Raw genomic sequence first — 26,127 nt, forward strand, 5'->3', positions numbered from 1 at the left:
CTGGCTGCTGCTGCATACATCTTTTTGCTGCTATTGTTGTTAGGTGCAGGTTGTTGTTGCTTTTGTTGTTTTTGTTGCTTTTGCTGTTGCTGCTGGTCCATGCGATCCATCAGCTTGAGCTGGTGTGCGAGACGCTTCTCCCGATCTTGCTCTTAGTGTGCTTCACAGGCACGCTTTTGCTGCTGGTACACAGCTCGAGATTCTGGTGTACCTACGTGTACAGACTCAATAGTGCCTGTAAGACATTCATCTTCGTACTCAGGGGTGCTATCCATAACAGTCATTGTTGCTGCTGGTGGCACAGGGGGATGTTCTCCCTCGAGCTCGGCAATACCCTGATAAGTGAGTGCTAATTCCGACCGGAGTTGCTTGTTTTCTTTAATTAGAGCGGCCATTTGCTCTAATTGCTCATTGTGGGCTGCAATTTTCTGCTGGAACGCGAGGAACCAGGGATTGCTGTTGTTGTTGTTGTTGTTACCGATGCTGCATCCTCCTGCTCCTATGTATCTGGGAGTGATGTATGCAGAGAGCTATACAAGAGCTCTTGCTGTTGCTGTTGCTGTTGCTCTTGCTGGTTGTTGTTGTTGTTATTGGTTTGCTGTTGCTGTTGTTGCTGAAGGGCAGCAGTGCTGCATTCAGTGAGGGGGGTGTTGCTGCAGGTGTGTTTGGACTGGGGGTATAGTGATACCTCTTGGCCATTGATAAACATATCTGCGGAATTGATGGTGTTGGGGGTGGTAATTTCTGTTGTAGTAGGTGAAGGGGTAGTGCGGCGTTTTTGCCGTTTTTGCTGTGAATTTCCTTCTATGGGGGAAGGGTCTTCTTGATAAAGGGGAGGGGATATGGGTTGCCTGCTGTGAAGCACACTGTTTTGCTCTAATAGGCAAAGCCGATGTGAGGCATATAGCCAATTCTGATGCTGTAGGTGATGTAGGTATGGCTGTTGTATGTGGTGAGGTGGGAATATTGGCGGTTGCCTCGGGTGTTACGCGAGGCGAGTTCGAGGTCGTAATTTTTGGGGGTGATCGGAAAAAAGGACGAGTTTTTGGGGGTGCAGAGTGAAGAATGAAGAAAAGTATAAAAAAAGGAGGTTATCACCGCGTGCAATGCTCAACAAATATCTCTTCTCCTCTATGGTCTAGTGGCTAGGATCCCGGTCTCTCACACCGGTGGCCCGGGTTCAATTCCCGGTGGGGGAACATCTTCCAACTAACTGATTCTTTCAGTTAGTTGAATTTTTTTCTTTTTAAAAGTATTTGCCATATCCGTTTTGGCGGATAATACTGTGGCCAATATAGGTAAAGGGATTAAAGGAGAACTGAAAGATGGTATTTATTGATTCTGATGAGAAGGTGTACTTGTATGTCTTGGCCGAACTATTATGCATTGGATGCATCCAACAATGCAGCAACTAATCCATTTCACTCAACAAGTCTTTATACCTGAAGCGGCTGCACATCTAATCCGGCAAGATCTTATTACTGTATCCATGTTAGAGCATTTAAAGGACTAGTTGAAGTAGAGTTTCTGGAAATAATACTTTTCCCTACGTGCGAAAATGATACTAGTAGTGACAGCAATGATTAGTTCTCTGCAATCCTTTTCTCTAAAATATCTATCACATACATGTCTTTCATATACTTTGCTTAATGAGGATGAGTGGTTTTTTTTTTGCGATTTTCCTAAGCCTAATTCGCTTTTTTCTTGCGATAACCGTTTCTTCTTACACTTCTTCGATCTTTAGCTTTTTCCTTTAGTCGATTCAAGTGTTTGAATAAAATATTTTTTCTCAGTACAGATCCGATCGGCCTTAAAGTGAAATTCTAGCTAAAACTCCAGTATAACCCATTTACATTACTAAATGGATGTAGATTGTATTATGGTTCGTTTGATATTTATTACTTCACTATGTATGCTGCAAAGAACTATATGCGCTGCAGGTCGAGTGGATACGAGAAATGGGTTACTTCTAAAAAGCGGAATTTTTGCAGCGTGCTTGGTCTGGTTTTTGCAGTGCGTGTAGTAATTCACTAAAGAAAAGAGAACAAGTCTTTAACAGAACAGCAAAACCCTAGACTATAAAAGTGGAGACTATACTGTGGTTAGAGAACCGATCTAGATGGAAAAGATAAATACAACCTATAAAAGACCGTATAAAGACATGAATAGAACAAGAGGGGCCTCATACGTACTAAAAGATTATAAGCAAAACTTGATGATAGATATTTTCAGCAAGAAAGATGAGGCCAGTAAGAAAAGTAGAAGACGTACCAGTCGATGAAAACTATGAGTTCAATTGAATTGTTGGTCACAGAGAACACAAAGTAATTTTCTATATCACGTCCGTTGGATCAATTACGATGAAGAAGAAACATGGGAACTGTGGTAAACGAGGTTCTGGTACAGACAGATTTCTTGACAGAAAGTTTCTCTTCTTTACCGCACCGGGATCCATTAAGGGCCACGGTTGCGCACATGCACTAGCTGGACTGAAATATGAACCCTTCATATTACTGGGTAAAGAAACCAAGTGTGAAACAACCGTGCAAGAACACATCTCACACCATCATAAAAGCTTTAATTCGTTCTTACAGCAAAGCACCAATAGGGTCCTTGCTGACAAAAAAGCTGGTAAGCTTTCCACCTTCACATCTGTTTCCCCGTTAAGACCGAGCTCTTAAACAATGTTTGAAAGCTAGATATAAAAGAAGATGGTTTCTGTAGCTGATATTGCAGCACTTTGTTCAATCTTTTGTTTCTAATCCATTATTAAACGACTTAGTTTATCTTTGTGTATTTGATTTACTACAGGCCATCACAGAGTTTCAGTGATCCAACATTCAACATTCATCGCAAATACTAGAAAATAAGAGAAATAGATCCTCGTAAAGGAGTCATGGAATCTAAGCCTGACACCGAAAAAAAAGAGAAGCAAGACAACGATCCCGAATAATAGGAAGAATAAAAGCTTATAACGGTCTCTTACGGCATTGACAAGCTTGGAGAGAGCACATATCATGTCTGATATAGTTAAGATTATAATAAAATAAGCGGACACCAGTCCAGGCTTAAATAAGTATTTCTTGACAACGGAATTACAACAACGTACCTGTAATATCTTGGATCACATCGTTTTACTATTATATCAGAGTCATACCAGACATAATGAGGATGAAACAGTATAGAAAAAGTAGTGCTTACATAGGATAGAAGGATGTTTAGATTTTAATTCTGGAAGAAGTGTTTCAAAGGATTCGTCCATTGTCTCATTTTATCGATTGCTACGCTACTCAAATACTACGTAATACTACAGTTGCTGACTGCCTTTATCTCGCAATTACAGATACTTGAAGATGCTAGAAAGAAACGCATCAAAGTCTGACATATTAGAATGGCATATCAGACTCGTAAATAGCTTCTGTCGAACCAGTTCAGCCTTCAACGTATTTAATGGTCTGACAAATACGAACAATATGAATTAATCCCAGAGAGTAGCCAGCTTGAATACCTTGACAGCCGTTTTTTTCAGAAGCGGCGTCCTCGAAAATGTCATAGAGAAGAGGAAATGGGCCGTGGTGTGCTCTTTTGCGGGGTGCACTGGATAAATTGTAGGCTGGGGTTAATGCTTCGTATATTGTAGCAGGGAGCTTACTGACTGCCTCGTTGTCTGTAGTAGAAGCAATAGAAGCGATGCTACTAGTGTAGACTTATTTAATCGTTTTGCATTCTAGAGACGATGTATAGCACCGACTCTGTGGCTCATCTCGTGTACTTTGATTCAGACGTTTTGATCAGCCTTAACACAATAGTTTTACCGATAAAGCAGCCACACAAGAGAGGTGACAGATTAAAACTATTTAGCTACATTGTAAATGAACAAGAATACACTATAGTGCATTGTCTGCTCAATACAGAGAATATTGCTCGCACAGAAGCTTCCTAAACAATCAAGCGCGCTTATCCAGTTAATATGCGCGTTTAAAGTAGCTTTCTTTTACGATTTTTTTTTCGTTTGCTAAGTTAATTCGCTACACCTTTGAGCCCGCTCTAGCCTTTGCTCGCAGTCCTTTCTAGCAGGTTATCAAACATTGTGAATATACACGCGTCATCAAAAAGAGTTGCCACTGTTGTAGGGTCGTTTTAGACCTAGTACATATCATCTAGATCAAGTTTTCGTTCTTGTTCTCGTTTCGGTTATTTTACAACTATTTTTTTTTTAAATTCTACAGAACATAACAGTTCGAACTGCTTTTATGAATCACCTGGTGGATTTCAAGTCGATATCGGCAATGAGTGTCCAAGAGTTTATTATGACCACGAAAGCAGCGTGTCGACAATTTCTCCAAAGTACAAAGAAGTATAACGACAAAGACATATTTTTTTTTCGATACGAAACGATATTAATAAGTGTTATCTGTTGCGCGTACTTTTAATAACTCGTTTTAAGTATATTACAAGGCGAGAACCCGAAACGCTTAGGCAGCCTTGAATTTATACGTAGTGCAAACCAATAAAAAAACCGTTCATAAAACATGAACTACGTTTAAAGATACTTTGACACACCTTCTCTCACTCAAATTGAGAGGAACATGAATGTCAGGAAGTAAGGGTTGCCTTGAGTTTCTGCCTTTTGAGAGTGCTGCTGAAAATGTTCGGCAACACCCAAGGCGCTAGAAGATGTTGTTTTTGAGGCAAATGGTTTCCAAATGCAGACAGTGAAGCTACTGCATAAAGGAAATCTATGATTGCTTTTCCGAAAACATCCAACTGGGTCATTGCGGCCAAAAAGCACAACAACAATAATCTTTGCCAGTGATTAACCTAGTCCCCACCAAAAAGCAGACGATAGCTGAAATAGTGTACAATGACAGATATCGTAATTGAGGAGAAGTTTATACTGTGATACTAGCAAACAAAAGCATATTATGCGAATGTCCAAAGTGTTATATTCTCATCTAGTAGTGCTGTGACATGAGATTTGTTACTACAGGTCCCAATACGCATGTGTGTGTGGTTTCCAAAGTAACCGAAGATTAGTGCGGGGAAGCAATTCATGGTTAGTAATTTCACATGAACGTGCGAGACAAAAAAACATTATGTCATGCGGAGCTGACAGCACATTTTTCTCGCACTTTATATACCTTTTCTCTACAACCTTCCTCCACACCACACTCCTCAATTCAACTTCAAAAGAGAAAATGTCAAAGTACCAATACGAAACAGTCAAGGTTCAAGTATTCCTTGATGGTGTTGCCCATGTCGAACTGAATCGTCCCAATCACTTGAACACATTCAACGAAACGTAATAAACTGCAACCCTCTTTTTCTTTATGTACGGCCCTGAGAAAGAATAAAAACTTATACACATTGTTTCTTCTTGTGGAGGTTTTAGGCTGGCGAGCGATGTCGGAAAGTGCTTTGCGGATATTAGCAGCGACAGTGATGTTCGTGCCGTTGTATTATCCGGTACAGGTCGTATGTTCACAGCTGGTTTGGACTGTAAGTAATCTGTTGGGACCACTCTTGTCTGCACAACAGTAAATTTCTAAATGGGAGGATTTGCGCTGACATAACCCGCTTTTTTAGTGACCGATAACGTCTTGTTGAAGGATCACGGTGATATGGATGTTGCTAGACAAGCCTTTGCCTTGCAGGAGCATATTCAGGTTAGAGAAGATAGCGACGGATTGAAAAAACGCGGTTTCAGAGGTGTCATCCATCGTTTGACACAGTAAGGTTGTATAGTGGTTCCAAGGCGCTATGACCTCCCTTGAAAAATGCTCCAAGCCAGTCATTGTCGCTATGCATAATGGCGTTTTTGGCGCTGGCATCGATTTGTCCACCGCAGGTGATATCCGCTATGCTACCAAGGACTCTTTCTTTTGTGTCAAGGTAACAATTTTATAGCAGCGACCGAGTATTATAACAGGGGAGTGTCGTACAAAAAAAAGTGCGGGGAAACTTACCTGACATCATATTAGGAAGTTGACGTGGGTCTTGCAGCCGATGTCGGCACTTTGCAACGTTTGCCCAAGGTCATTGGTAATGCCAGTCTGGTCCGTGAATTGTGCTATACCTGCCGCAAGTAAGTGCCTTTTCTTGTAAGTCAAATAGACTGCAGTACCAATCATTGTTTCTATTATAGCATGTATGCGGATGAGGCATATCGATGTGGTTTCATTAGCAAAGTGTTCGATACCAAGGAGCAACTTATTGGTGGGTGAATGAATGTTTGTTATAACTTTTTGGGGCCTGAGAAACTGCATCTATTCTAATCCAAGAAACGTGTATAATCAGAGGGAGCACTTAAGACTGCTAAATTGATCGCAACCAAGTCGCCCGTCGCTGTCGTTAGCACAAAGTAAAAAGTCCTTTCCTTTCTCTCTCACTAGATACAAATTACATCACAGATAACTAAAACAGCACTCTTTTGCTACAAAAAACATAGGCACTTGTTGAACTATTCCCGCGACCATAGCGTTGATGAAGGCTTGCAATACACTGCCGTCTGGAATAGCGCTATGCTCATGACTGAGGTAAAAGAAAGAAAGAGACGTTTGACCATTGTATCTTGTCATCAAATGCTGAACGAGAGCCTATATATTTCAGGATATTCCCAAATCCGTCGAAGCGTTCGTCACCAAGAAGCCTGTGACATATTCCAAGCTCTAATAGTGGAATAAAGTCATGTTTCTGTACCACTGGCGGAATAACACGCTTTTGTTTTATATGACTTTATAAATGTCCAAGTTCTTACTAATAAGGTGCCGGTGATCGGAGGCAGTGTGATGTGCCAAGGGCCACAAACTTTAAAGCGAGCTTATACGCTTGTCATACAAAGGGAGAAAAATGTTCCTCAGCTTCAGACTCGCTGGCTACTGATACTTTGTCGACATCGCAAATTCGAGCTATTGCAGTGGCTCTTCGTCGGTCAAGCGTATCTGGAAGGGTACGAAAGATCACACCCCGGAACGATTGCATCAGTTCGCTAGGTCGCGTCACGTGCTCAAGCATTTTTTTTTCTCGAGTTTTTTTTTCCTAGCGCGCGCTATTGCAACTGGATTCAACAGCATATTTTTTCTTTTCTTTTGAGTTATCTACCAGAGCCCCAGCGATCTCTATTTTTTTTTTCTTCTTTCTTCCTTCATTCCACACCACACACACACACTCTTACTCTGATATTAAACAAAGCAAGGAAAGAAACAGGAATATATATATATGTGTGTTGTCTCTTCTTCCTCTTCTTCTTCTTCTTCTTCTTCATAATGTCAGACTCTTCTCCCTCAAGTGCAGCAGCAGCAGCAGCAGCAACAACTAGCGACAAGTCATGGACATCACCCGTCAGCGCAGAACAGCTCAGGAAATTCTTAAATGACGCACCTGCCATGTACAAGTATCGGCTACACCGAGGTGCCGAGCGACAAATTTTGACAAATTGTTACCGATTGTTATGGGGCAACAACCATGCCCTCATGCAAAAGTACTTTTTCACTGACGCCACGAACGATGTCAACGATAATTTATCAATGTTGCTTGAAAAATACAATCTTTTTAAGCGTGACGACGATAATACGGTCGCAGTGCCATCCAACCCGGACAATGTCCTTGTAGATCCTTCGACCGATGAGCCCGAGTATTGGGAGAGTCAACGCGGCAAGCAGTGTGGCCACTTGTTCAAAAAGGGAGAAAGTGTTTACCGTTGCAGGTGTGTTACATACTTTTACTGCTACTGCGCATTATGCGGAAAGCCTTCTGTTCTGTTATTTAGCTATTGGACCCGTTTGAGGCTATTATTATACTTACACGACAATCATGTATGCAGGTCCTGTGGGTTAGATGACACGTGTGTACTTTGTGCACGATGTTTCCATGCGACAAACCATGACGGACACGACGTGAAAATATGGATCAGCCGAGGCGCCGGTGGCTGCTGCGACTGTGGTGACCCAGAAGCATGGAAGGTGCCGTTAGAATGCAGCATCCATTCCTTGTCAGCCGCCCCATCCACGAGCGACACAGCAGCAGCATCATCATCATCATCATCAACCATGAACAATGATGACAACTCCACTACAACCAAGTCCGCAGCGGGAACGCGTACTTTCGAGCCGATATCGTCCGTGACACCCGAACTACTACAACAGATAAAGTCCACGATCCAAGTAGTAATGGATTACATTCTGGAAACATTTGCCGTGAGTCCGGAGAATCTGTCACTCCGCTCCAAACCAGAAATCCAGCAGGACTGCGAGGCGAGCGACAAGGCATTGGGAATGCCCGACAGCGGCAACCGGCCCATGTACGCGTGCATCTTGTGGAACGACGAGAAACACTCGTTCGATGAGGTGATTGACGTCGTGATGCGTGCGACCAATTGCACCAAAATGGAGGCGAGCAAAGTTGCCGAGAGCGTCGACGCCTATGGCCGCCATATCATTGAAACATCGTCCAGACTCGACGACTTGATACCCATCGCGACCGAAATCAACAGAATCAAATTGGCCGTGACGATTCGGTCTTGTAAGGATACCGTTCGTGAGCAGATTTCTGGATTGTTGCTCGATTGGCTCAAGGATTTGATCAGCGGTCGCTACACGTTTTTCGGTAATGTCCAAGGAGGCAATTGTATATTGCGCGATATTATATGCGAGGTCCTGTGTGAGGAATATTCGCTTCGTCCGGAATTGGCAGCTTTATCGACTCGGTCGCGGCGTGGTACAGTGTCAGATGCAGATCCCAATGACTATGATTTCGAGTTTGATGGTACAGAAGATGAAGGCGAGGATGATCAGGATCAGGATCTGTTGGAAGGCGCCATGCTAGTGGATGAAGGTGACGGCGTCTTTACACAAGTATTCGAACCGCCAGATGACGACATCGAATGGTTAGAAGCGGATGATGTTGATGACGACGACGACGAAGAGTATCATCCTGGTGATAGCGACGACGACGATTACGAAGACGACGAGAATGATGATATTGGACCTCGCGGCTCCCACGGGTTGCAACAGGACGTGGAGATGCGAAACGCAAGTGATGACGAAGATATTCATCAACACCAACAAGAACATCACGAGTCGAGATCTGACGCTACGTCTCCTCCAACTCAAGGACAGCGTTCACCTCCGCCTTCAGTTGTTACTACCATTAATAGTGGACATGCTTCAGCAACAGCACCACAAACACCGCCTTATCGACGTCATTCACCAGGACGGCCGCAGGATATCATTGATCTCAAATACGACTTGAATGAATGGCTGGTATACACTGAAAAACTCGAGTCTGAAGAACGTGACATTGCCACCGTTTTGGGCTCGCCTCTACCTCCTACAAGCAAGCTCTTGGCAGAAACGGATCAGCATATCAAACGCGAGTTCAGTCGCAAGCTTCGCCTCGATTATCTCTTGCAGTACGACTTGCGTCTGTGGAAAACGGCCCGTGCTAGTATCAAGGATTTACTGATTGGTACCGTTGTTTCCAACTATGACTACCGTCCTAATATTGGTAAGTGGTGTCGATTAGTTAGCATTACGATGTATAAGCAGTGTAAGCGAGGGAATTTACTCATGTATTTTTATTTGTACTACCCTATAGGTATCCGATTTGCACGCAACTATCCAGAGCTATTGGACGCATTTTTCCTGAAGGATCGTGAGCCAGAGCATTCGATCACAACGCTCTCTGTCCAGTTGCTTACTGTACCAACCGTGGCAGCACTAGTGGTCAAGAGTTACAAGTTCTTTGGGATTGCTTGCTCGATCCTAGCAAACTTCTTCATGACAGATCACATCCATATGCTCCTACCAGAAGAGTATCACAACATGCAAGTGGACTGTTCGTCGCGCGCCATTAAACGACCCCGGTTTGCAATGACGTTCTATGACTTACGCTATGTTCTGAACACTGAGCTGGTCAAGCCCGAAATCTGCCACCAACCATTGTACTTGCGCCATTTCCTGGACATGTTATTCCAGTTCCAGGCGATGGATCCACTTGTCCGAAAAGGCAATGTCCATGTAGAATACGAGTCAACCTCGTGGGTCAACGCGTTCAATGTCACGCTCCAAATATCCAAACTTTGTCGCTTATTTGCCGACTGCTTTGCCTCGCTTTATACTGATGCACCATCCAACAATAGTGTTGATGCGACACGATCACTTGTCCGATCGATTCAACGTATCATGAAAGCCATGGCTGATTGGTCCCCTCGACTGGCAGATAGAGATGCAGGATCAGTGGCAATTAACGAGCGAGAAGGTCGTGGCTGCTTAATCAAGGGTGTTAAGAGACAAGAGTACAAAAACTTCAAGACACATTCAGCTGGTACCTTCCCTATTGTCAAGTACGATATCGCCAAAGAACCGGTCTCTTTCCATCATCCTTATCATTGGCTTTTGGCGGAACTGTTGTCGCATGTTCGCTTGCTCAAGGACGAAACAATGCATGAATTGGGCTGGCAGAATGGATTCAAGAGCGTGATTGACAAGTTTAATGAACAAGATCCATCGCATGATACCTTTTTGGCAATTCTCGAATATCCACTTCGCATGCGTGCTCTTTTGGCCCAGGCCAATTGTGGTGTATGGGTCCGAAACGGTTTCGGTATTCGTAACCAGGTAATAATAACGTAAACGGAATGAACGATTGAACTATTGGGAAACTAAACACGAATCATTGATACAATGCTATCCAGGCACGCACATATCGCGATGTCAGTGTACGAGAATACACGTATGATTGGGACCTATATCTGCTCCAAGTCGGTCTCGTGGCGACCCATCCTGACCATATGCTTGCAACCATGATTGACCGATTCGATGTTACTGAATGGTTCAACGGCAAGCCCGACAAGTCGCATAGCTACTACGATACATCGCAAATGACCACGGTCGTAGAAGAGCTTATTGATTTCCTGGTGATTTGTGCCACTGAGCGCGGATACGCTTCGGATATGCCGATCGAAGACAAGATCCGCCGCGCCATCATTCAATACTTGGGTCTATCCAGCATGGCTTATTCTGAACTAGTCAAGGTCTTGCCCGACAGCCTGAGCGACCACGAAATGTTTGACAAACACCTCGGCGAGCTGTCCACGTACAAAGCACCAGCTGGTCTAAACGACCACGGCCGCTACGAACTGAAGGACGAATACTATGCTGAAATCGACCCATACTTTTGGCACTTTTCACGCAATCAGCGCGAGGAAGCCTTTGAAAAGCTCCGAATACGTCGTAACAAGATTGCTCGTGACAAGAAAAAGAGCGAAGTCGACAAGGAAGAGTTCTTTGTACTACCCAAACTGCGCAAGATCCACTATGGTCCGTTCAAGTACTTGGGTAACTTTTTGCAGTGCCAGATGTTTGTCCAAGTTGTCCTGTATGCACTGTGGAACTCGCGCACAGCCAAGGCTTCGAGTGAATTGATCCTGGACGATGCGCTGTATTTGGCCATGGTCGCTGTGACGGACGAGAACAACGAAGCGTTTGAAAGGCAACAAGCGCTGGCCAAGGGCAAGTTCCGTTCCAACTCGCCTTTGGCAGCTACCGATAGCTTTATTCATCATGCGACTGAGGACATGTTTGCCATTACTGTGGGTATTGAGCGAGAACATGTGTCGCTCCTCACAATCTTACTGCGATTTATGGGTGATAAGGAGTACAAGTACGTCCATCAGAGGTGCAAGTATATTATCGACAAGATAGAAGAGCGCGGCTCGAGCGATGCCAAGGAAATGATTGCCGAGTGGCGAACCATGCACCGGACAGCTCAAGAAGCCACCGAGGCAGAAGAAAAGGATGACGCTGCTGCAGAATATGAAAAGAAAAAGGCAGAGGCCAAGGCTCGCCAGGCGAATATTATGGCCCAGTTTGCTCAAGCACAATCCCAATTCATGTCTCAACATGCAGACATGTATGACGACGAGGAAGAAGATATCATGAGCGAAGGCGGTGCTGATATGGATCAAGAAGCAGCCATCACCGACGGTGATGTTGAACGCACCTGTCATTTCCCTGCAGGAACCTGCATCGTCTGCCAAGAAGAGCTCGATCGGTCGCGGTTGTATGGCGTGCTTGGCCTGGTCCAGAAATCAAAAACTGTGCGTCAGACACCGCTCCAAAATACCGATATCGTGTTTGACCTGCTCGAAACAGCACAAGGCCGTGATACGTGGAAAGAACATATGGAAGCGGCCACTCAGGATACCAATAAGCGCCCGTCAATGCATGGATTCCCCACAGACGCTCACGTTGAAGGCTTGCATATCTCAACCTGTGGCCATTTGATGCACGCTCACTGTTTTAACGGATACCAAGAGTCCGTCGAAAGCGAAACGAGCAACCCGTTGCGCGCATTGATGCCCCAGCTCAGACACAAGCAGTTCCTTTGCCCGCTTTGCAAAGCACTTGGCAACGTCTTGCTGCCAATCGTATGGAAGGGCAAGAAGGAATCGTATCCAGGACCCATGGTCACCAAGACACCTTACGAAGATCTGGGCGGTTTCGCCAAAAATATCATGACGCAGCTAGAAGGCGAGATTGGACCTGCCGACCGCATTCCTGGTAGCATGGACGAAGATGCTGACCCACGTGCGGAACCGGGTGTCGAGATTGAAGACGTGGACGCACTGCGACGACTTTATAACCAACTGCGCACAGCCATGAAAGGAGGCAACAGCAGCCTGATCATCCAGGATGGCAGCATATCACCAGGAGAACTGCGTGCATCATTGCTCGAGCTGTACAACATGTACGCCTATGCGATTTCATCGATTGAAATAGCACAGCGTGGTGACCATGGCGTGCGAGCACGGGATTTGAGCGTTGAACATACAGGAACGTTCTTGGACGATATTTCTTTCCAAAACCAGACGTTGCTGAAAATCCTGGCCAAGACAGGCGAGCTCATGCCCAGTGTCATGAACACGCGGTGGGTGACGGACGATCGATACACGCTGCAGCGTATCAGCTTGGGTGTGCTGCGCCAAATCTTTTACGAAGAGACCTTGGAAGCTGATGATTTGGCAAGCAGCGAGATCATGCGCAAGCCATTGCTCGTAGCTGATGCGTTCGAAACTTTAACGACCCTTGGGTTTATCATCAAATCACGCCATAGTGAAGCCGACATCCATCACTTTATGCGTCTACTCTATGTAGCCGAAGTGGCAAAGACCGTGATTGGGTTATTACAAGGCTTCAAGACTGAAACGCTCGCAGATAGCAAGGTGTCGCAATCGTATCAACGCTTATCCTCACACGCGTCGCAATCTCGATCCTCGGAAGAAGCAGAGGCAGCCAAACGGTTCGCATGTGATATTGCCGGCCTTGTGGGCATTTCAGAAACCACCCTCCAAGACTTTTTCGCAGCAGTGCCTGCCCCTGTATTTGCTTCGTTGATCCGAACGTTCACGTTACCGTATCTGCGGAAATCATTGCTATTGATGATCGTGCACCACGGATTTATTTTACAACCCATCAACTGGGAAGAGGAAGATCTGGACGATGATGCCATGGACGACGAATATGAATATCTGACTCGTATTCTTCGACTGCCAGCGCTAGCCCAAATGTTCAAGTTGGGGCCTTTTGAACAAGGCATGTTGATGGGCTGGTGTAAACACTATTACAATGAACAACAAGAATTGGTTCCCGAGGGTAGTGCTACTAGTCCTACCACTACTATCGTCGCACCTACTATTGCTGGTACCGGTAGTGGAGCAAGCACTGCCACGAGTGGTAGTCCTACCACGACAGCAATGACAGGAACACTTGTCAGACAACCCAAGCTTGCGCTTCGATTGCCTACGCCATACTATCTGGTGTCGCTGCCTTACCGGATGGACCAATTGTTTGAAGAAAGCTCAAGACGCGTATGCCGCAAGTGCGGCAATCTGCCAGAAAACCCTGCATTGTGTCTAATTTGTGGCACGTTTGTCTGTGCACGTCGATACTGTTGTACCGAAAACCACCGTGGCGAATGCAACACTCATATGCGCACCTGCAGTGGCGACGTAGGCATTTTTTTGGTGATCAAGGAGTCGCTAGTGCTGTTGCTCCATGCTGACGGTGGAAGTATCATGAACGCGCCTTACCTGGACACTCACGGTGAAGTGGATCTGTTCTTGAGGTATTTCTCCTAAGTTGTGAATCTTATCGAATGGAATGTGTGCATTAACGCTGCTTATCATAGACGAGGTACACCACAATATCTCAACTCACAGCGCTTCGAACAGATCCGACAAATGTGGCTCTCTCATGTTGTACCGGCCTTTGTTCGACGAAAGATGGAGTCGTCATACTCTTACACGCGTTGGGAGTCCTGGTGATTTAGTCTCCTTTCTCCTTTCATACATGTTACTCGCATATATCATCATGTTGTATATTTTGGCTTCTCTCTCTCTCTCTCTCTCTTCTCTCTCCAACTTACACGTATATACACACATACATAACACACTCGTACACAGAATCCTTTTCCTCGCCTTTCTCCTAACGCACTCAGGATAAAAAGACCCCAAAAAAGACGCACGAGAATAAAATAATTTAATCTAAAAGCAGCATTGGCAGTCAAAAGGACACAATGGCGTATCCTTGCCTTCACCTATCCGTAAGTCCTTGACATCATAAAGTGGGAAGCCTTCTTCTGTTGTTCGCTCTAAACGCAACGTACAGTGCGGTTAATCACACGCTACATGCATTGTCTTGAGATAATAGTACTTACTGGACTTTTTGCCTCGAGAATCACCGAATCCATCATCATCCGATGGTGCTGGCGCTTGAGACTTCCGCTTTTGGCCCTTTTTCGCTGCTGTCAATTCAGCAAACACGACTTCTTCCACTACATGTGCTGCTGGTTGTTCTTCTTCTATGTCTTCTTTGGATTCTTTTTTGGCATTTTCATCGAACTTAACGCCCTTTTTCTTCTTATTGTCCTTCTTTTTTGTCGTCGTCGTTGTACCAGAGTCACTGCTCTTGTCCGTAGCAGGCTTTTTCTCAACAGGTACGTTTCTTTTGGCGAAAATGTCGTCAATCTCGGAAGCCGCTTTCTTTTGTGCTTTTTCTACGTGACATGTTCCGGTATGTTTATTATTTCTTTCAACAATCGCTGGTCTCAAGTAATTGTAATTTACCTGAGGCCATGGCTTTTTTTTTTGGATCGATCTATAAGAGTTTGAAACAATTTTTTTTTTTTCAAAGCAGAGCAAATTTGAGTTTAAATATCCAAGAAAGCATTAATGCAGAGCCGAAGGACACCAGCTTTTGTTTTTTATTGATAAAGGCAGCCAAAAGCGTATCGCTCGGTAGCTCTTACGTATTTGGCGAGCAGCAAAGGAAAGAAAAAGAAGGATAATGTCGCCTGTGCGTGTGTGTACTTGAACGAGCGAGAGAGAGAAAAGCGGATCTTACTAGGCAGACAGACAGACATGCCACACAACACAAAGGGGAAGCGTACATCCTCAAAGGCTCGATGATGACGATAGTGGTGGTGATAACGACGACGTGACAGACAGCAGCGAGGGAGAGAGGTGAGGAGTCCCGATTGATCTGAGCCCTTTCGCCGCCAATAAACGTAGCAAATGCCTTCGCTTCTTCTTCTTTTCATGTTATCCGGCCCGCTGGTTTGCAGAACTCTTTGGCTTGCTGCTGCTATCCTCCTTGTTGCCTCTTCCCAAGATTTGCACTACTGGCTGCTGCTGCTGCTGCTGCTTGCCTTGCTTGTTGTTCTTGGATTCCTTCCCTTCCCTGTTTCTACTCGGCCTTGGCTTCTTTGGCTTGTCGCCTTTTTCTTTCGGAGGCTTGTTGGGTTTGCTGTTGCTGGTGGATTCTTTGCTAGATGCTTTGGTGGTGTCGCTGCCGTTTGCTTCTACTGCTCCACCTGCTGCTGCTGCTGCTGCTGCCTTTTTGTCTTGATCTTTTTTCTTCTTGTTGCGACGCGATGGCTTTTTCGCCTTTCCCTCTCTTTCACTGCCTGCCGCTCCTTCCTCAGCTGTTCCTGCCACTGATGCTGATGCTGCTGCTTTTTCTCTAGCCTTAATCTCCTTTGCTTCTTTGGCAGCAGCTTTCTTCTTGGCCGCCTTGGCAGCTTGCGCTTTGGCTTTGGCAGCTGCTTGAGCGGCTTTTTGAGCCCGAAGATGGTCCAGCAACGGCGTAGTCTTTGGCTTGTTGGCTTGTTCGGCAGCCAGTGTTTGTGCTATTCAATTCATTGGTCCATCAATGTAAAGGAGCGTTTCTCTCTCGAATGACTGACCACTTGCTTTCCTCCGTCCAAACAACAGTAGTAACAGTAATAATAGTTGTCCCAAATCATACCTGTGACAAGTGCAAGTCTGTTCTCTAAACGCTCCAACTGAGATCCAGTCTCACCCACTTCTTTTGGCTCGGCTGCCTTGTTTTCCTCAGCCTTGAGCGATTCGACGAACTTCAAGTAGTCAGGGTCTGTAGCACATACATACAGCTAATCAGTTATCCATCCGGAAAAAAGAAGATCCTATTGCTATTTACCTTCGTCAATCGTTCCTTGACGAGTGTCAGGGTTCTTATGCTCTTTCGGCACTTTTTGGAACGGCGCGAATTCTACCACAGCACGGCTCTCGGTGCCTTTGCGAGAACAGATAGACACATTAGCATGGAATGTGAAACAACCCAAACACATGCGATAAGACGTTGTTACCTTTGCTGTCGAGAAAAATGTGACCATCAAAGCCTTGATGAAATGCAATAACCGCCTCCATTGACTTCATATGAAAGTAAGCACGCGAAAACACATTTTCTTTTCCCTTGCTATAAGCAGAGAGAGAGTGTTTTTTTTTGGTATGTAAGCATAAGCAAGTATAGCCAACTAGCCTTGTGTTTGGGTCGACTACTTATTTCCACCTCATTTACAAAATCAATACCTTTGACTAAGCTTGCCAGGCACATAGAATTTATAATCAACAACGTCGTCACCAATCCATCGTTTAGCAGCATTCATTAATGCCTCTTCAGGCAAATTGGGTGGTAATCGACGTACAACGATTTTTGTTTTGAGCGTGTTCTTTTTGGCTCGTTTGGCCTTCTTTTTGGCCTTTTCTTTCTTCTTTTTCTTCGCTTTGGCAAGTGCTGCCTTTTCCTTTTGTTTGTCAGTCGTCGTACTCGTCGACGATGCCGGCGTCGACGTTGCTTGTTGCTGTGTCGTAGTCGCTGCTGGTGCAGCAGTACTGGGTTCGGACGTGGACATTGTAACAGCAACAAAAAAAACCCTATTTTCGCTTGTCCCGTAGCACGCAAATATCCACGAGCGTGGCGGACTTTTTCTACGGCTGTTGGCATTTGCTCTAATGATCCGATTTTTTAAGCACATTGTGGAAGCTCTTTCTTCAGTCTCTAACAGCTTTGTATCAGAATTATTAATTTGCGTAGCTGATAAGGAAGAAGGTTCTAGTCTGTATGTACTTTATCAAGCACGAGCAAACGTAGCTGCAAAAATGTAGTCAGTAAAAGAGAAAAGTTGACAGTTGACTATATGTGTCTTGAAAATTGGTTTAAATATCCCAACTCTTCAGCACGGACTGACTCATCAAGCGTTATAATCGTTTTTTGTAAGTGAACGTCGGTCAGTATTTGTTTTTGCTCTTGCGTATTGAATGAGAGAGATATATGCTAGTAGCTGAAATAACAGCGGAAATGCAAGGAGACAAGGTGAGTGGGTTAAGAAGGCAGAGCAGCTCAGCAGTCCCCATGGTGTGCTGCGTCTGTTCAAAGGGTCATGTCATAGGTATAAGCGGTGCAAGAGAAGATAAAGCCATGTGGAAAAATAAGAGCCTGTTGAGATGCACTTGGTGCTCAGACACATGTTATATGTGCTTATGCATCTCATAATCAGTGCTTCCATGCTCACTTTGTTACGCAAAGCACTCCTCGAGCTTACAGGTCCCACCGGCGAACTTCTGAGCCGAGGCTGGAATACATGGTAAAAGATAGGACTTACGCCCAGAGAAAGAGTATGCCACCCGCATGAGGCGATGCAACATCCGAAGATGGATACGGAACAAAGGTAGCTAGGCGATACAAAGAATGCAAAGGGGAGGGTTATAGAATATGCATGAACGCAATACTTCCTAGGTCAGAGCAAAAGTAAAGACACACGCAAAGAAACCTGAACCGCACTTTTCAGGATGAATGGATAGAAGATCTTGACCACTGGAGTCTGGTCCATGACAGGATGACGAGAGTCCTACAGAGTCAGCCTTGTTTCTCGTCTTCCAGCAGCAGCAGTAACCCAGTCTCCACCGCTTGCATGATATGACGAGCACTTGGGCCCACAGTATCGGCAGCAGCGCCAAAGTACGCCCGCGCAGGAGCATACTGAGAAAGAAGAAAGGGAGCAAGAAGCATCATGAGCAAACCACTTGCACATAGTTTTTTGGGACATTTAATGTCTACATTTTTCTTTCTTTCAATTCGTTCATCCCACACAAACAACAAACACACAGTCGTTATTAGCCACTTACACGTCCTTCCTTGCTTGAGAAAGAGAGAGAAGGAGAGGGAAGAGCTGCGATTTGAAACGACTAGTTATGGACTTAAAAAGTAGGGAAAAAGTGCGCACAGAATATAAAGAAGATCAGCCCATCGTGTCGATCATTGGAAGTTGCTGTACACGCATTGAACAAACGCCGTCTCTTCACACCAGCCGGCAGCAATATGGATGGATAGCCTTGACACCTGAGAAGACGAAGATAACAGCTTGAGAATGACACGCCTTGTGCCGCAGCAGCCGAATACGAGTGCCATAGTGTTCGACTTTAAGTTAACCTTGATAAAGACGGCATGGATGCGGGAGATCCTTCTTCTCGTTCCTCAAGGCAGCAGCCTTGATAGAGGAGAAGTAGAGCCGTGAAGGATGGAAAAAAGTAGAGAGTGAAAGAATGTAAAAGAAACGGCAAGCGTGTGAGATACAGCAGTCTTCAATAGTACAGTTAGATAATTGACTTCTTGCATGTTTCGACTCTAATCATAGCTTGCCGTGGGTACCTTCTACAGTATGGAGGACAGAACTCAAGTTGATCCGGTAACAGTATCCCAGGTAGCAGTGTCTACCGACATATACAACAGAAAACCTTTAGATTATCGAAATGCAGCTGACTTTACGCTGATTCATTGAAAAACTATTGAAGATATAATCTCAAACGTTGTCGCTACTTAGAGGTTTGGGCTACAAGGGAGGGGGTCGTCCCTTGCGGCGCGTTTTCGTTATATGTCATTACTGCTTACTCGCTTCAACCCTTTTCTCTAAGATATAGACGGTTGAAAGTAGTCGTGCATCAAGAGACTTGTGCTTTTTCTGTAATATCGTATATGTTTTTTCTAGTTTTGTCGAGTTTTTTTTAATTTTACTATACTCGAGCCCATCATTCGTCTTACCGTCAATCAAGTAACGCGCCATATTGGTTTTAATATCCCGCGTATTGTAGTCAAATTTTGGCTCCAAGCTTGATGTGTCAGATCAATTCATGCAAGATTTACGATCTCGCCTGCATCTTTGTTAATCACTCTAGCTATTTATCATGTAATGTTGAAAGCGCTTCTGTATGCTTTGCAGTCCTGCGTACGTCATTATCTAGCTCAACAGAGTGGTGTAACAAGCTGTCAGACCATGCTATACCCGTTAACATAGCAATGAACCGGGTCTTCCCAAAGTACAGGGACGCCTCCTACAAAGCAAATATCAGAAGTACTTGTTGTTGTTGTTGTTGACTTTGCACCTCTGTGGTGTACATATATGTTTCAAGACATTTTGATCTATTTTTAATGATTTTCTTTTTGTAAACGCGATGCTTTCGAAAAAAAGGAAGAGTACAAAAAGACGCGTGTCAAACAATCAATGAACCATATATACATGTACATATTGTGTCAAAGAACATATCAAGTGAGGCGAGAGCAAGGAGGAGTCGGTAGTCGTTGACAACGGCAAATACAGCCAATCTAAGAGCGAAAGACACAATTGGCTAGTAAGAGATTTATGGAAAAGAAAAACAGGCACACAGCGTAAGAAAGGATGGTATGATCTCTCCTTATGAACGAGAGCAGCGGATCGAGAAAGTGTTGCAGGCATTCTAAAGAGCTCTGATGGCAAAAAACCTGCCCACAAGATGAGCCGACACCTATTTGACCACACATCCTGCAATCCAACCGGCCATTCACTTCTTGAGCTTGATGTTGGATTAGTTCTTCAGGTGAGTCAAAAGATTTCATAACAAACACATAAGTGGCCACGCATATCGAGCGACCGCAAGGCAAGAGCAGAATAAAACACAGCGTCAAGGCGTCCCAAGCAGCGCGTACTGCCTTGGTAGTTAAGTAAGGATTTACACGAGCGCCCAACACCTTGCTCGCCGCAAGTATCATACATTCTGTCGCCCAATCTTGAGCTCGGTGATGACGTATGTACTCTTGAGTTGACTCAAACACAGCATCACAAACGCATCTGCGCGCAAGGTTACGTCGTCGACGTTCCGTGCAAATTGTGCTAATCATATGACGATATACGGTGTTCTCCCAATTGTAAAAATGGCCACATAATGGGTGTGTGATCATGCTGTGGCGCATCCTGACCTGTGACAAATATCTTCAATAGTAGTAGATGTCAGTCTTATGGTTGTAGTTGGGGTATATGGTGTGTAAGTAAAACAGTATCTATAAACCAACATCCAACAGATCACATCCTAATTGCTTGGTGTCTCCGGTGTCTATTTCCCTATGGATTGACTACATGACGCCTTCTATGATGTATTGATCTACTGTTCATCCGAGTTTCTTGAAGGAGGGCTTGATAGGCATCCTACCGAGACCAATACCAAGACAGTTATAAGATAAAGAATGCTAGTATGTTTATTACAAATTGAGGAAAATATAAAGAATGATGTGGATGGTGTGTTTGGTTGCGCGTATATGCAACTGTAAATATATTATTCATATAATTGTATTACTCGTCCGCTTGCTTTCTCTTTTTCCCAGCGCGTGCTTTGGGACCCCAATTGGCCGTAGGATTAATTTGATACCGTACAAGTTTGATGGATTGGGATTGAGGAACGGCTTGAGGATGACGTTTAAATTTGACTTCGATACTATTCAGGACATCAAACAACAGTACGAATATATTAGATCCTTCCCTCGCAGAACAGTGCTACTATTGTTTACCTTGATTCTTTGGCTAGAATGGCGCGGGCTGGGGAATTTTCTGCAATGTTGGCCATAGTGACAGGATGCTTCTTGACGAAGGCGCGCAAGATATCCCACATGACATGTGAAGGTGCATCGGTTTTAATGGTTGCTGGTCCACAATGAGAACCAGATACCTTGTAACCTGCGTTGAGGATAGCCGAGCTGCGTAATTTTGTTTTTTCAGTTAGCAAAGAAGAAATCCAGCAGATAGAAGAGAGGAACAAGCTTACTTGAGATCCATCAAAGGAATACTAGTGCAATGTAGAGTGCCACAGAGCCTTTGCAGAGTCCAGTACAGTGGAGCATCTAATTCTTCGCTAATGACAGTCAACATGCCCTTCATACGTGTGTTGGTACCATAGTTGGATTCATTTGCCTTGACATGTTCCAACATTTTGTTTACAAACTCTTTGTCATGCAATGGTGCGCCCCATGCAGGTCCACCAACCTATGTACATGTTCAGTGTGGAAACGTTTGTTGTAATCATTAGCGGAAAAGTCCCACAAAAAGCGACTAAAAATACTTTACATGATGGGTGTTGCCACAGTTTCTGCACTTCTCATCAACAGGTGGTCCGCTACCAGGTACGTGTCGCTCCTGACCGTTATCCTTAACCTGAATCTTGCCTAGTGGTTGTACAGCATAAGAATGGCAGCCAGAGCACTCGTACATAACGGCGGTTTTGCTATATACATATTGTTTCAGCTCTAAGATATCCAATCCCACGCTTTCAAAGGATTTGATTATATGAGCAATCTTTTATCTATATACCTTGCGGCCTTTTTTACGCCTTGTGGGGATGTGTAAACACGAACAAAGACACGCAAGTAGAAATCAATGCTGCATGACATGAGCGGAACAATATGGCGGCGGTATCGTCCAGCAGAAGTTTGTAAAGTGTTGAGCACAAGACGCAATGCCATTTCATGTGGGAACATTCCCTTCAAAGGCATACCGTTGTACTTGCCAAAGCTATCACATAATCAATAATATGGTCAACCAAAATTACAATCTCTCACTTAGATGCTCGAATATATTTAAATTACCAAGTTTCCGGATGCATTGAGCCAGTCAAAATCGCCAAATCAGTGCATGTTACACACAAAAGTCCTAATACCAGCATACCGTTGTAAGTCATCTTTCTGCTTCTCATTGTCTTTTGATTTAATCCCGGAACCTGATCTGGAAAAACACAAACCTCCTTCCGATACAGCCTGAACAGCACCATCAATGAATGGAGCAGCCGAACCATAGGGATCCAAATCCACCACGTCGAATTTCTTTGCGTTTCCAATAGCGCTATACATGACCTGCCTACATAATTGATATACCGTTTGTGTCGTTTCAATGTATAATTCTTATACTTTTGTAATTTTTTTTTTCTTACATGGCATCGCCCTGATTAGGTCGCACAAGTTCTTCTGTCAAGTTGTTATATTTGACGTTGCGTTTGATGGATTCGACAGCTTCTGCTTCCAGATCATTCGCAGTTACTTGCTTCAAGTTGGGAATTTCTTTGGCATATCGAATCGATCTCAAACCACTTGCTGACAGAGCTTCGAGAATCGTAAACGATTGCGTGTCGATATAGTTTTGAAGATGCTAGAATTTACCTTTGATCAGTCATTGAAGCAAATACAAGAGCTATATCTTTTGTTTGTTGTATGCTGTACCTTCTCTGCTTCTTCCTTTGCCTTTTCGTCTAAACAAACAGAGTGATGAAATCATATACATAAATAAATACTGGCCGAGGAAAGAAGTCATTCGGCTGTTTCCGCCATAGTCTTTTTGTTTTCCCGCAAGTATACCTTTGGCATTGGCGACTTTCTTTTCAATACGAGCTCGTTTTTCGCCCAAAAAGATTTCGCTCCATGTCCGAATGGCAGCAATAGACATGTCGCGGTTGAATTCTTGTACGGGGTTATAGAATACTTCATTGCCTTTGGGGAAAAGAATGGTTGCTTTGCCTTCAGTTACTGGAGTATACTGAGAAATGTCAATCTCGGAGGCAGAATCAGTGGCAGCTGGAGCATCAGCAGTATTCGATTCTGCAACGGCAGCAGTAGCAGGTTCTTTGGTGGTTGCCATGTGTCGTCGTTGAAGTAATTGTCTTGTCAAGGTTGAAAAAGGACGGAAAAGGCGTTGCATAAACGCAAAGCCACCGAATCGCCCAATTTCCTATAAAACTGTGTGCCTTGTGTCACCCATGAAATTTGTCCAAAGTATTCTGAAGTCATAGTAAAAATATATATTTTAAAAAAGTTACAAGAGAAGGAAGAGGTAAGGGTTACTTTCTACATACTAAAAATGACTATTTATCAGTGGAAATAGAACTTATATAGATAAAAGAAGAAAACAAGCGGGAGAATGATATTTATAATATAATATTTTCGTTGATGGCGTCGACTTCTTTTTACAAAAAAAGTGCATATGCTGCAAACACCGTGACCAAAGACATCATCATGGACAGCTTCAGCTTGGGCGAGGCCGAGTCAAGGTTTTCAAACGCCATGGCATTCATAACGTTCGTATCTAAGAAACTGAAGCCTGTCAATCGAGGGTTGGGTGTGCCGTTGGTGTTGCTTGGTGGAATCGAGATGAAAAGCAAGTGCTGTTTTCGAGTAGCAGCCTGATCGCCCCAAATCCAGCTGTTAGTATTAGCATCCGATGGTATACCGGCTTGAGTAGGAGGATTGGTGACTTCGGTGATATTAAATGTTGGTTCATATTCAAGACGTCCTTGGGAATAGTCGCCTAGCGACATACCGTAGGTCTGATTGGTCTTGATTTGGTTAGCAACATCGATGGGTGTCGTGGTATTGACATCCTGGAAAATCGATGTATCGTCTTGGGTCGTCAAGATCTGAGCAATGGCCAAACGATGCGTGCTATTCGCCAAGGCTGGGTAGTTGGCAAGGGTCAAATTATACTGTAAAGAATTGGGCTGCAGAGGCACACCTTCGGTCATGTTGACTTGCAGATTCGTCGAGCGCCAGGTCAGATAAGCGTCAAAGGGTTGTTGGGTGCGTGTATGCGTCAAATTGCGACCGACAGTAGCGAATTCATAGTACCACAAGGACGCATTAGCAGGAGACGTCTGATTGCTAACGGAAATGTTGTCCCATGCCACATTGTCTAAAGACACGGCTGACACTATGGCTTCATTGTCGTCATAAAAACCGTTTTGGTTGGCATCGTTAAATTCAACAATGTGAGCAAATGCGAGTCGGTATGCAAAGTTGGCAGGGTTCTTCGGGATCGGACGAGGCGACAAAACCATGATCGGCCATGGGGTACGAGTAAGCGGTGGTCATGTTGAACGTGTAATAATAATTGTCTTCATCGCTAGTGTTTTCGGTGCCGTTCAAGACTGCGTACGAGCCTGAAGAAGCAGCAGAAATTTCGGGTGCGTAGTAAGCACCGTCGTCTTGGTTGAAACGATGATAAGCGCCGTAATAGCCGATAAATGCCCACGCAGGAATAATAGACCAGTAGATGAGTCCTGGATTATAGCCGCCTACCCATCCACTTCGTGTGCCGCCACCATAGCCGCCAGTATATGTTGTTGGATATCTCGTATAGCTGGCTGCGATTGATGAAAATTTGTTTAGGATTCCATACGGTTCATGATATCTTGAAGAAGAAAGAGAGCGAAAGAGTATGAGAAGAATATAAAGAAAGTCAGGAACTTACTTCGTGTGTTAGCATAACTATATGGCGGAGGACTGCCTGCAAATCCACCATACCCGCCTTTTGGATACGACGTACTTCCAGCAGGGTAACTGTAACTGCCTGCTCTGGTACCAACTGCTGCGCCAGGTTGTGTCATGGCAGGTCTACCTAAAAAAACCAATCATTTGCGTAAAATCATTAGTAAGGTTTTCTTTTTGCTATTCGATTGTTTGTATCAATGACCTCATTCATACCTCCATTGCTGTTGCCATATCGACCTGATGCAGTGCTGGAGCCACGGCCCGCAGACGAGCCGCCGCCACGGCTTCCACCAGAAGATCCTCCACCGCGACCTCCTCCACCGCGACCTCCTCCGCCACGACCTCCTCCACCACGACCTCCTCCGCCGCCACCTTTACCAAGCGCAGCTATGCGTATAGAAAAATAAATAGAGTCAATTCGTGAGGCTCTCTTGCTTTGTTTGTTTTCCATCGAAAATGTAATTAAAAATATTAGGCTTTAAATGATCCATACCGGTTGCAAGGTATGCGAGTATTAACAGAGTTATGTTTGATATCTTCATAATTTTTAAAAATGTGCACGGGCTTCAATGACAGAAAAAGACAAGAGAACCAGAAGAGCAAGGAAAAACGAACGAAAGAAAAAAAGCACAGCCGAAAAAGCGGACTTTTTATATAAGCTTTTGGATGCACCATTTCCGCGGTGTTTCAAAATTTGGGAACACACATATCGAAGCTGTGTGCTACTTGGAATCCGTATATGGCTATTGCCGCCACAGAGAGAAAAAAGAAACCCGGTGAAAAAGGGTTGCCAAGTGGCGTAAACGTGGCCAAGATTCAACACACTATACTCAAAGAAATAAAGGATGATCTCCTGTCAATGCTACTATCTTCTTGATCGATGCATCCTTCTTGTTCCCCCTTGCTTGCGTATCTACGAGTGCGTAAGGGCTGCTGCAGCAGTAGATGACCGACTCAGCTCACATTTTGCTGAGCAATATCTCTCCATATACTGAGACGGTGTATAGTGTGTAAGTGTGTGGAATGGATACTTTGTGTAGCACATGATAATCACAAGTGGCAAAGCTGAGACATATGGTACAATTGTTCGTCGTAAGCAAAAAATACAGTACCTCATCATTACTTAGTAACCTGCCCCCTGCTTTAAAGGAGACCGGCTAGATCGCTTAATTTCCTTTTTGGGTGCATCCTGTATGGACACGAGTATATGAAGTAG

At 44.4% G+C, this 26,127-nt stretch overlaps 6 protein-coding genes and 1 non-coding gene across 7 annotated transcripts; 3 read left to right on the top strand and 4 right to left on the bottom strand.

Moving 5' to 3' along the window:
* The first annotated feature begins 1,127 nt into the window (after positions 1–1,127).
* Positions 1,128–1,199, top strand: BDB00DRAFT_t134. Its single transcript has one exon. It is a non-coding gene; the product is annotated as a tRNA-Glu (tRNA).
* A 3,939-nt stretch (positions 1,200–5,138) lies between these two features.
* Positions 5,139–7,037, top strand: BDB00DRAFT_860403 (ClpP/crotonase-like domain-containing protein). The gene is made up of 9 exons (XM_053125996.1): positions 5,139–5,302; positions 5,393–5,499; positions 5,587–5,666; positions 5,746–5,892; positions 5,982–6,085; positions 6,146–6,216; positions 6,298–6,361; positions 6,449–6,536; positions 6,610–7,037. Exons 1-9 carry the CDS (start codon positions 5,199–5,201, stop codon positions 6,670–6,672), a joined length of 828 nt encoding a protein of 275 aa, XP_052972694.1. The 5' UTR covers positions 5,139–5,198; the 3' UTR covers positions 6,673–7,037.
* A 228-nt stretch (positions 7,038–7,265) lies between these two features.
* On the top strand, positions 7,266–14,323 carry BDB00DRAFT_879700 (uncharacterized protein; the record flags this gene model as incomplete). Its single annotated transcript, XM_053127901.1, has 5 exons — positions 7,266–7,705; positions 7,823–9,504; positions 9,595–10,616; positions 10,694–14,124; positions 14,188–14,323. The coding sequence occupies 5 exons, from the start codon at positions 7,266–7,268 to the stop codon at positions 14,321–14,323; spliced, it is 6,711 nt and encodes a 2,236-aa protein (XP_052972695.1).
* Positions 14,324–14,542: 219 nt separating this feature from the next.
* BDB00DRAFT_776370 (uncharacterized protein) lies at positions 14,543–15,046 on the bottom strand (the record flags this gene model as incomplete). Its single annotated transcript, XM_053120272.1, has 2 exons — positions 14,543–14,649; positions 14,716–15,046. Coding segments are annotated over 2 exons (438 nt in total), but the record flags the coding sequence as incomplete, so codon positions are not given.
* A 1,101-nt stretch (positions 15,047–16,147) lies between these two features.
* Positions 16,148–17,603, bottom strand: BDB00DRAFT_204683 (Smg-4/UPF3 family-domain-containing protein). Its single transcript, XM_053116453.1, has 6 exons — positions 17,005–17,603; positions 16,889–16,894; positions 16,666–16,775; positions 16,497–16,592; positions 16,305–16,395; positions 16,148–16,185 (listed from the first exon to the last, which is right to left on the bottom strand). Exons 1-5 carry the CDS (start codon positions 17,301–17,303, stop codon positions 16,391–16,393), a joined length of 516 nt encoding a protein of 171 aa, XP_052972697.1. The 5' UTR covers positions 17,304–17,603; the 3' UTR covers positions 16,148–16,185; positions 16,305–16,390.
* Positions 17,604–20,854: 3,251 nt separating this feature from the next.
* BDB00DRAFT_860413 (N2,N2-dimethylguanosine tRNA methyltransferase) lies at positions 20,855–23,339 on the bottom strand. The gene is made up of 10 exons (XM_053125997.1): positions 23,007–23,339; positions 22,872–22,900; positions 22,586–22,800; positions 22,397–22,512; positions 22,245–22,308; positions 21,970–22,170; positions 21,727–21,883; positions 21,428–21,645; positions 21,174–21,359; positions 20,855–21,100 (listed from the first exon to the last, which is right to left on the bottom strand). The coding sequence occupies exons 1-10, from the start codon at positions 23,284–23,286 to the stop codon at positions 20,959–20,961; spliced, it is 1,608 nt and encodes a 535-aa protein (XP_052972698.1). The 5' UTR covers positions 23,287–23,339; the 3' UTR covers positions 20,855–20,958.
* Positions 23,340–23,423: 84 nt separating this feature from the next.
* Positions 23,424–25,520, bottom strand: BDB00DRAFT_860415 (uncharacterized protein). The gene is made up of 5 exons (XM_053125998.1): positions 25,405–25,520; positions 25,125–25,298; positions 24,892–25,038; positions 24,471–24,784; positions 23,424–24,448 (listed from the first exon to the last, which is right to left on the bottom strand). Exons 1-5 carry the CDS (start codon positions 25,451–25,453, stop codon positions 23,612–23,614), a joined length of 1,521 nt encoding a protein of 506 aa, XP_052972699.1. The 5' UTR covers positions 25,454–25,520; the 3' UTR covers positions 23,424–23,611.
* Between the last annotated feature and the right edge of the window lie 607 nt (positions 25,521–26,127).

Source organism: Zychaea mexicana (genome assembly GCF_025766255.1).
Source record: "Zychaea mexicana strain RSA 1403 chromosome Unknown BDB00scaffold_187, whole genome shotgun sequence".
Taxonomy (NCBI): Eukaryota; Fungi; Mucoromycota; class Mucoromycetes; order Mucorales; family Lichtheimiaceae; genus Zychaea; species Zychaea mexicana.

Coding starts and splice junctions, on each gene's coding strand:
- BDB00DRAFT_860403 (XM_053125996.1), top strand. CDS start 5,199: ATGTCAAAGTACCAATACGAAACAGTCAAGGTTCAAGTATTCCTTGAT. Junction 5,303..5,392: donor TTGAACACATTCAACGAAAC/GTAATAAACTGC, acceptor TGGAGGTTTTAG/GCTGGCGAGCGATGTCGGAA. Junction 6,362..6,448: donor GTCGCTGTCGTTAGCACAAA/GTAAAAAGTCCT, acceptor CAAAAAACATAG/GCACTTGTTGAACTATTCCC.
- BDB00DRAFT_860413 (XM_053125997.1), bottom strand. CDS start 23,286: ATGGCAACCACCAAAGAACCTGCTACTGCTGCCGTTGCAGAATCGAAT. Junction 21,646..21,726: donor ACTGTGGCAACACCCATCAT/GTAAAGTATTTT, acceptor ACATGTACATAG/GTTGGTGGACCTGCATGGGG. Junction 21,360..21,427: donor ATTCCTTTGATGGATCTCAA/GTAAGCTTGTTC, acceptor AAAATTACGCAG/CTCGGCTATCCTCAACGCAG.
- BDB00DRAFT_204683 (XM_053116453.1), bottom strand. CDS start 17,303: ATGCCAACAGCCGTAGAAAAAGTCCGCCACGCTCGTGGATATTTGCGT. Junction 16,593..16,665: donor CATTTTTCTCGACAGCAAAG/GTAACAACGTCT, acceptor GTTCTCGCAAAG/GCACCGAGAGCCGTGCTGTG.
- BDB00DRAFT_860415 (XM_053125998.1), bottom strand. CDS start 25,453: ATGAAGATATCAAACATAACTCTGTTAATACTCGCATACCTTGCAACC. Junction 25,299..25,404: donor ACTCGCATACCTTGCAACCG/GTATGGATCATT, acceptor CTATACGCATAG/CTGCGCTTGGTAAAGGTGGC. Junction 24,785..24,891: donor TAGTTATGCTAACACACGAA/GTAAGTTCCTGA, acceptor CATCAATCGCAG/CCAGCTATACGAGATATCCA.